The 10,168-nt window shown below is 33.5% G+C and overlaps 2 protein-coding genes across 2 annotated transcripts in view; one reads left to right on the forward strand and one right to left on the reverse strand.

Moving 5' to 3' along the window:
- LOC144839819 (solute carrier organic anion transporter family member 3A1-like) overlaps positions 1-10,168 on the forward strand; it is a 138,469-nt gene that overhangs the window by 118,568 nt on the left and 9,733 nt on the right. The gene's annotated exons all lie outside the window — the stretch shown is intronic.
- Positions 4,139-6,054, reverse strand: LOC144840943 (brevican core protein-like). The gene is made up of 3 exons (XM_078697041.1): positions 5,970-6,054; positions 5,469-5,633; positions 4,139-4,517 (listed from the first exon to the last, which is right to left on the reverse strand). The coding sequence occupies exons 1-3, from the start codon at positions 6,052-6,054 to the stop codon at positions 4,225-4,227; spliced, it is 543 nt and encodes a 180-aa protein (XP_078553167.1). The 3' UTR covers positions 4,139-4,224.

Below are 10,168 nucleotides of genomic sequence, written 5' to 3' on the forward strand. Positions count from 1 at the left end.
AAAACCTCTCTCCCTCCGACTTAAAAAAAAACAAATTTACGTGGCCTTAGTAAGTGAAGTAAATTTGAAATATTTACACTTTTGGAACATTCAACATGAAAATTAAAATAAGCAATATGGGGATAAAAATATTGTTTTATAGACTCGTATATTTTGCCGTTTATAAACAGAGATGTACATTTTATACTCGAAATTGATAATTATACAAATACAATATCAAATACCGATCTAGTTTATGTTTACTATGGGTTAAGTATACTAGGTGCAAACATTGCATTTGCTTGAAATGCCAATGAAAATAATTAATTAAACAGGCCCACGTTCTTAACGAGAGGACGCTGGTTTCCACCTGGACATTATCATCCCCCCACACCCCCTGGTCATTTTCTCTCTGTATTTTTCCACTGGATATCTCCCTCCCCCATTAAACCCCACAGCATTATATTTTATCATTATTCACACACATTTTTTGTGGAAGAGTAGAGTAAGACATATTTCAAAACTTAGAGACTAATTTTTTTTAACAGTATTGATATAGTACAGAGTTTCCAATAAAGATTTTCATCTTTTCTCAATAAATACTGTATTTACAGCGTTTACTAGTGTCTCTTTAAACAAAGATGAAGCATTTTTGAAGAACAGTGCATGTTAACTTTGATTTTGCCTACGTATTCGTATTTTCTTTTGCTATTGTGTTTATTTGTTATATAGATATATAGATAATGAAAGAAAACACACCTATAACATTTGTGTAATTTGAACAACCAGTTAATATCTAACAATACTGCAGTTTTGTAGAAACAGTAACAGTAACGTCTTTGAGTTGTGTAATAATGTCTTACTCAACTCTTAAAAAACAGATTACTATTTTTTTTGAATAATGATAAAATGCTGTGGGGAAAACGGTGCGGGGAAAAAATATCACGAGTGAAAAATATCACGGGGGGAAATGTCCAGGGAGATAAATACCGGGGGAAAATGTCCTGAAGTCAAAGGAAGGAAACCAGCCTAGCCTTTACCCATGTTAAATAATATCGTAAATACGTACACATAGAAAGAAAATAAATAGAATAATTATGTATTTCTTTAAATCAATGTTAAATTAAAGAAGAAAGTAAACTGAAGTATCATCATCAAGACACATTTATATGTTGAATCAACATTATGTAAGCCTAAATTCTAATAGAACAAACTAAATAATATTATTAATATTTTATGTTTATTGTCGCTGTTTTTCTTTCATAAAACAATAAACATCGTACGTGTTAGTCTTAGCCGGTTTTCCCCAGCTTCGGACGCCAGGCGGTCTATCTCCACCACATCCCTGTCGTGGCATTGTGATCGGGTATTGAACGCTGCCGTCTGACAACCACCCAGCGCGGCATTGGTCAAATCCAAAAGAGTGTGCTGCTTTTAACTGTTCAACAGTGGCGATTACTGCACCGTTGTCAATGCATTTTTGTTTGGCTTGTTCGAAATTCAGCGTATACCGACCAACCGCCAAGCGGAACACTCCATAGCGCTCTACAATAAAATAATATAGTAATTATTGTTATCAGGAAAGAGTTAAATTGTAATTTAACTCTTCCCTGTTATACAGCACATAATATGTTCGTTCAGTCAATTTCTGCTTTTAAAACTCAAACAAAAAGATGATGGCCGATGATAATGTACTGTATATTGCAATCCTTGTTTTCACTAACCGATGATTTCATTATTAGTAATTATAATAATAATAATTTGACATTATGTATTGTTGAAGGTTTGTATGGCGAAATCAAATGTTGATATAAAGTTTGCGGTACACCACTTATATTAATTCTGAAAAGAACTGTTGAGTTTCAAAACAATTTGACATTACTTACCAGAACACGTGCATTTCCTTATGTCCTCCACCTTCTCCTCCACTTCTTCTATTTTGTCAAGGATTTGTTTCGTCTGTTGTTGCTGCTGTTCCGCTAAAGCCTCAATCAATTTTTCCAGAAGCCTCTCTACGAAACAAGTACCACCAGTGTCTTTATCGTCGATGGCCCTTTCAAACGCGTTGTGCGACTGTGTCTGGAATTATGAAAATTCCTCAAAATGTAAGTCTATCATTCGAAAAACAAAGGCTATATATATAATAATTAGACGCGTATTAGTGGGTTCTTCATATCAAGTACATGTTGTTGATCATAATCCATCAAAATTACAGTAAATGCTGTTTATGTGTTAAGCGTATCTTCCAGATGAAAAGCAGGGACGTAGATGCAGCTCAAGTGAGTTGACCCAAGGCAGTCTAACAACGGGGATCCGGAGATCAAAATTTATCTGTGGCTGTGTCACGATCAGTTCCGCGCCACTTAACAGACACCGCGCGGCGCGGATAATAATGTACATAGTACAAGACGGTACTGTTGGTGTTTTGTCGCAACCAGACATACTCAGTAAATTGTTATTAGATTGCCTTGGTACTAAATACGAATTAAAAGACCACTTTTGGGTCCGTGTTGTTGCATTCGTTGACCAATGACAAGCGACATCGCTTGTGAGTGGTCAAATCACTTACGTTGCGTGACGTCCCGTCCCGTTGTTGCGTTTCTTACCTTATTAATTGTAAATAAACACATCAGGAATATAATGTTCTTGAGATGCATTATTTTGGAGTTGTTGATCCTAAAAATTCAAGACTGATGATATTTAATTAAAATACCCTGATATATCAGATGAATAATACATTTTCAGATTATCTGTATGAGTTGTTAAATGTGTTTACAGTTTATAAAAGTATGATTAAATATTATTATTTGATAAAAAAAAAATATTCCATAGTGAAACCATACAATTTTTGTTTTACTACTATAGAAGCTTGATGATGATTGGGGTTTCGGAGACTCGAGCTAAAAATAGATAATATTAAATTAAATGTATTATTATAGTTTTAGTTATTAGTCTAAAGAAATGCCAATAAGGGACTTGTCGCAAGTCGTCGTAAAAAATGGTAATCAAAATATATTGATGTGTTATACTTACATCAGTGATGTAATTCAATGTTCTTGTACCTCAGGAGAATGGTGATAGTATTGTTTCAGGTAGCACTACAATAATATTTTAACATTTCTCTTTTATAGAGATTGGTCAAGAAACCCTCCAGATGTTATCTAGTCAAGGATTTCACGATTAAAATTGTATTTATGTTACTAGTATTATAGGCATATCAGTATTTGATTTTCAGATACATTTATTTGGTTAATTCATTCGTGAACGAGATGTAACTGGCGGTTTGTAAAGACGTGATTGACAATTATAATTAGCTAATTGATTCGTGAATGAGATTAGCAAGTTTACTACTATGGGCACCATACGTTGTATTGAGTAATGATTCTTTTCTGTTTCACAACAATGTTTTATACATTATGCGCTAAAGTTGTTATCCAGTGCTGGAAGAATTAATTTGCCAAGTCTGTTCATTACACCCAATTCTGCAGTTGTAACTAGGTAGATCTTAACTGACAATTGACAGTCATCTATCTACAAACGAGTCTGTGTGAATTGAAAACAGAGGAATGCTAACCAATTGTATAGTGGAGTTGATTTGTTAACCTTCAAGAAAGTCATCGAGTCAACAATCCACAAAGGAAGGCAATAAAAGGCAATGCAAGCACTTTAAGTGATTGTGATTCGTCGCAGTTTTTACATGCATGGTATTATAATGCGTAAACATACACAAGAAAAAATAGCATATTTAATTCTTGCAATCAGTGTTTATTAATGAATAAAGTAAACGTTTATTGAGTGTACCATGCAAACTAATTCAAAATGGTGACTATAAGCCTAAATTCTAAAATAACATATAATAATTATCAATAATATATATTTTTAGGTTATTAGGGTTTCTGAAAACAATAGACATCGTAAGCTGTTACTAGGTAGATCTTAACTGACAGTCATCTACATACGAGTGTATGTGAAATTAAAGCAGATGAAGCAATACAATGCAAGTGTGTCACATTTGATGGCAATTAGATTTTGATTTTTCGAAGTTTTTGAAATAAATTATATCGTACTACTTAAACAAATATAAACAGCATGTTTAATTCTTGCAATCAATATCTATTAAAGAAGGAGGTAAACGTTCATTCAAATATTGGAACGTTCTTGTAATAGTGACTATACGCCTAAATGCTAATATAACATAGCTAAGATAATACTTATCAATAATCTATTTTAAGTTTATTGTTCCTATTAGTTTGGTTTCTTAAAACAATAAACATCGTAAGTTTTAGTCTTAGCCGGTTTTCCCCAGCATCGGACGCCAGGCGATCCTTCTCCACATCCCCGTCGTGGCATTGTGATCGGGTATCGAACGCTACCGTCTGACAACCAACCAGCTTGGCATTGGTCATAACCACGTGCTTGTGCTGCTTTTAACTGATTGGGAGTGGCTATTTTTGCACCGTTGTCAATGCATTTTTGTTTGGCTTGTTCGAAATTCAGCGTATACCGTCCAACTGCCACGCGGAACACCCAAAAGCGCTCTAAAATGAATACAATACAATATAAAAGTATCATTCCATGGTTTCATGAGATCCCATTTCTTTGTTTTATAAATTGTATTTTTGGTGCTTAAAGATGAAATAAACTAATTGTGCTCCCGAACAACCATGACCAAATGGGTGTCTAGAAAACTCAGATCTAGAAAACTCAGATCTCAGATATATCTGAGTTTTCTAGATCTAGAAAACTCAGATATCAATATCTGAGTTTTCTAGTTCCAGAATGGATCTAGAAAACTCAGATCATCATATGATTGATTGGTTGGTCATTTGGATCATTCCATTATTAATCAAAAGGTAGGTCATTTGAAATACTAGAGTGTTATTGAAACTGATTACTACGTTTTGTTACTAATATTGTAACATGTAGAAGCGGCCTACGGCTTCAATCATAAAGAAAATACAGTGCACGTGACCGTTAAAATGTAAGCTTAAAAAGTAGGTATGTACGAGTTGGTACGTGTGGGTACGAGTTCGTTGAGGTACGAGCTAGCCAAGTTGGGAATAGGCCTAATCTTTGCGATACATCGCGATATCGCCCCACAGGTTGAGCCTTGAATTGAGTTTGCTTAGCTAGGCCTAAATGCTAAGCCTACATTTTAAAAGGCGTATACTGTATTTCTTTACATAGGCCGCTACTACAAGTTACAATAATTACTAGTAAGAAAACGTATAATACTGTAGTATTTAAAACAAGCTACCCTCTGATAATAATGGAACGATCCATTTGATGATCTGGGTTTTCTAGTTCTATTTTGGAACTAGAAAAGTCAGATATCTGAGTTTTCGAGATCTAGAAAACTCAGATATATCTGAGATCTGAGTTTTCTAGATCTGAGTTTTATAGACACCCTGACCAAATCACCATTCTATCTGTCACTTAGACCATTTCCCGCTTTAGAAAGATACTTAATTTGAGAAGAATTTACTTACTTGAGCATGTGCATTTCTGAATGTCGTTCATATTCTCCTTGACTTCTTCTATTTCATCGAGAATTTGTTTCGTCAGCGTTTGTTGCGTTTGCGCCAAATTGTCATTCATTGTTTTTACTAAAGCAGCTAAACGGTTTATTTCATCTTTCGGTCCAGGTTTTACATCTTCAAAGAGAATATACCATGAGGAATTTGCCCATAGCCCGTTCAAACTTGCCCTGCCAGGGTGCCTAAGTATGAAGTTTATGAATGATTGTTATTTTTTTTGATAATAACGTTTATATCTTAGATTTAGCAGGTAACTCACTTTCCTGGAATTCATGTGGTTGACCATATTTAACCATGTATACTATAGTTAGGAATGGCCTTATTCGAAGAATCGATTATCTAATAATTACTTAGGCGAGACCTTAATGGATACACCAGCTCTTGGGAGGCGACAAGTATAGGGTCACTGAACTGATAATAGATTTCCCCAATGGAAATGATTCTCCAACTTACCTTTGCTTGCGTCAGCGAGACAAGGCAGCAAAGAACAAATACTGTAAACTTGAAGTTCATTTTTAGAAGTTTCTTCGCTCACCATCGAAGTTGATGTAATGTGGAAATCAAACCGATGGTATTTATATATTCTACTACATTTGAACAGGTGTCGCGCACATTTAATATATGCTTCATAACATATTTTAATTGTATTTAAAAATCCATCAATTTGAATATATAATTAATAATGAGTGACAAAATAAATAATCATACATTTTTTTTAATTGTGAATCAGTGTTTGTTTTGTAATTAAAACCTGTCCAATAGCCTATGTATTGCTTATTATAATGACAAGTTTACTTTTGTCAGATGTTTTTCCCCATAAAAGCACAATACAAAAAAATTTTGATTTATAATGTAAACAGTTCAGTCAACCTCCTTACGCCTACAGTACTTCGTAACAGTTGCTAATACCATTATTATATTTATTGGGCTCGACGACCATTGCTCATGGCACTGTTAACTATTGACTTTAAACTGTCCGATGATGATGTTTAAAGGTGTATCCCCAAAACATAAACAAATACAGATTAAAGAAAAATAAGACTTTTATTAGCCCATTTTGTAGTTTTAATAAAGTTAATCACTTTCGTATAAAAAAAACCATTGGTTGGTATCCAATTTGACATGTTTTTGCTTTAAATTTACAATTTTTCAGGTATTTCTTGTTTGTTTTTGATTGTATATCTTGGTAACCCCTAACTGTAGAGGCTTCTATTTGGTCTCAAATTGTGGACATATTACTATTTCTTCTAAAGAACATTTTGGTCAAAAAATGTCAGGAAAGTTCATTTTTTTTTAAATATTGACCCCTGACCTTATATTAATATTATCTAAAATAAAGTATACTGGTCTTACATACTTAAGAATGGTCTTACATTGTTTGTAAAGTGTGTGTTTCTTTTTTATTATTTTAGCCGTAAACACATAATGTGATAATATATTTAAAATGTTAAACAACAGCAATAGTTCATTCAGAGAACTCCTGTTAGTATGTAAAAAATCAAGTGTATTCAATTGCCGTCTACTTCTTATACAACCATGGTATAGGCCTATCCTAATGTTTATCTTTTCTAGATAAAATTACCTTTTAAGTTGATTTTCGGCCGTTTTTTCAAAATCTGTATTCAACTTAAAAGTATATAAAGTCACATGAGAAATTTTTTTTTTTAACAAATTAGTGTGTTTTTTTATTAGTTAGTTGCCATGTTTCGACAAAAGGTTTCCCCAAACTGGATTTTGGTCGATTTTGGATTTTTTATTCTCCATAAAATTCGCGCTTTCAAAGTTTTGTAGAGTAGGGCCCATATTTTTGGTTCAACTACCAGATTAATACCTTATGTTCATTATGTTAATTATCAATTTATTTTCGTGAATACAGCATATCGCATTGTATATAGTTCAAATAACATTCATGTTTAATATGTAAAGTAAGTCATTATTCGTAGCACACGTGGACAAATAAAAAAGTACCTCATAGAAAACCAACTGATATATTCGTTTTAAATTAGCAATATAAATACAGATGTGCGTGTGAAGATAATTTAATTTGAATAATTCATTTTTATATTCATTTCTAAAAAAATGAACTTTTATGCCATTTTTTTACGATTTTTGGAGAATTAAAAATACGTCTAAAATGTTTCCCTAAACTTTTTTTTTGTCGATTTGGGTACGGTAATGTTATTATGCGCTTTCAATGTTTTTATCATTTGTTTCCGGGCAGGGCCCATATTTTTGGTTCAACTACCAGCTTAATACCTTATGTCCATTATGCTATAATTATCAATTTATTTTCGTGAATACAGCATATCGCATTGTATATAGTTCAAATAACATTCATGTTTAATATGTAAAATAAGTACTTATTCGTAGCACACGTGGATAAGTAAAAAAGTACCTCATAGAAAACCAACTAATATATTCGTTTTAAATTAGCAATATAAATACAGATGTGCGTGTGAATATAATTTTATTGAAAATAATCTTTATTTCTTGAATTATTCATTCGTTTTTTTTCTATTTTCTATTATCGCATGATGTAAACCGAAATCCAGTATCGATAATTACCGATCACGTGTGGAATAATGTCATGATAGAAAGAACAACGTATGATTGTCTTTGTGTTCGTATAATTATATTAAAACATGTTTTTATTACTTGGAATTGTTCTGATGCTTTTGTATTATTATGTCAAATTGGAGTTGTGGCTTGGTCCACTCCAAGGATCCTGGGTTCAAGTCCTGTCACATGTCAGGATTTTTTTCTTTTTTCTAAGAACAAAATTACAACTCCACTTTCAAAGACTTGTAATAAGACTTTGTTTATGTAGAGCATCTTGTGCATATGTTTGTCTTGTAAAACTCTGAGGGTTCCTAATGATCAGCAATTGCTGGATGGATCACCCTCATCAAATATATATATATATATATATATAAATCCAAAAGCAAATTACTGAAAAAATGACAATGCTGTGGGTATCAGTGGCTGGATCTCAATGGAGTTACAAAAAAAAAAAGCGAAAAGCCAGAAAAGTTAGCAGAGCTTTCGGGTAACACTGGCCCTTCATCATATATAAAAATATAAAAAAAAAATTGTCTGTATCTTTATATGGTTTTTTTTATGCTGTAACACATTTTTGTATTTTATTCTACATAGATGATGATACTGAGAGCATTGTGTTTTAAGTTTATGAATTTTGCTGATGCTTTTGTTTTCTTTTGTATTGTTTGTATTTTCTATGGTGTTATGCTGAAATAAAAGATTATTGACTGATATTTATACATATAACCTTATACGATCGGTAATAACAAGATATCACAACAATCCCAGCGATGTTCTGCATTTCGAGATATTTAATTTGTCCGCGTTACGATGGTCCATGTTGTTGAATTCTGGTAAGAAGTGTTGATGTCCTTCAGATGTCAAGATTGTACCAAATTTGATCACGAGTGAAGCTCTTCTATCTTTTAAATTAAGACTACTAAGAGTATTATACGCTTTTGTAGGATGCGCATGCCCGCTTTTTAGTCGCGTGCAAACGCGACTCTACGGATCACTATATCGGTCGGTTGGTCGGTCGGAAAACACTAACTCAAATTTGCGCACGTGACTGTAGCCATGTACATGGCCTTGTTTTCTTTATATATTAAAAATGTATTCCTCCCCCTCCCCCCCCCCCCCCACCCCAAAAAGAAAAAAGATTATTAACTAAAACTATTTCGCATTTTTAATAAAATTAACCACTTTTGTAGTTTTCACCTCAGAAAAAGACAACATAAATGATTAAATTCAAGCCGCCGACGCTCCCTCCAAGTCAGCAGCCGACAAGTAATTTTGAAATATTATTTTCCATGTTTTCCACTGAATAACGGGCGTGCATGGAGATTCCAGAAATGGGTGTGGTTTACTCACTATATTATAGTTCATCCTCGTCGCCAATGGTAGTATCCACACAATGCAATAAGAACAAGAAACACAGTAGTATGCATCAACACTTTATTGTCTACTTTCTTTCCCAACCTCGTGTCCCAGCAACCTGCCCCCTCAACACCCACTCTAGTTCCCGTTACCACAAATTATATAATGTCACATCACTCTCGTACGGTTTCTTAACTAGCATTCAGTGCCCGAATGGCAGCTGGATATAAGCTGTTTCGAAACCTATTAGTACGAGAAGTGATGGACCGGTATCGTCTACCGCTACGTAACATCTCAAATACATTATGCATGGGATGGCTTGAATCTAGCAATATACAATGCGTTTTCTTAATTAAACGCTTCCCTAAAATTAATTCAATAGTGCTCTTTTCTATTCCAATAAGACGTGATGCATACTTAACAACAGGTTGTAGATCAGACTTATCTTTATTTGTGGCACGGTTAACCACAAAATAATACTAAGGTGAGTACACTTTCAATAACGGACTTATAGAAAAGTGTCATAATGAAAGTGTCCACTCCGAAGGATTTAGTTTACGCAAAAAGTAAAGGCGATGTTGGGCTTTTTTAGTACACTTGGTAATATGGCCGTGCCATTTTAGATCGCCAGTGATCACCACACCAAGAAACTTGAAATTGTCTACAATTTCAACTTGAGAGTTATTTATATACAGCAGAAATTTATTTGACTTATTTTTTTCTAAAGTCGACAACAA

Source organism: Antedon bifida, chromosome 4 (assembly GCF_963402885.1).
Source record: "Antedon bifida chromosome 4, ecAntBifi1.1, whole genome shotgun sequence".
Taxonomy (NCBI): Eukaryota; Metazoa; Echinodermata; class Crinoidea; order Comatulida; family Antedonidae; genus Antedon; species Antedon bifida.

Bases quoted from the DNA above. Each gene is read 5' to 3' on its own strand.
- LOC144840943 (XM_078697041.1), bottom strand. From the start codon at position 6,054: ATGGTGAGCGAAGAAACTTCTAAAAATGAACTTCAAGTTTACAGTATT. The intron at 5,634-5,969 runs GTAAGTTGGAGA...TTCTCTTTGAAG, and splicing joins TCTCGCTGACGCAAGCAAAG to ATGTAAAACCTGGACCGAAA. The intron at 4,518-5,468 runs GTAAGTAAATTC...TATTCATTTTAG, and splicing joins TCAGAAATGCACATGCTCAA to AGCGCTTTTGGGTGTTCCGC.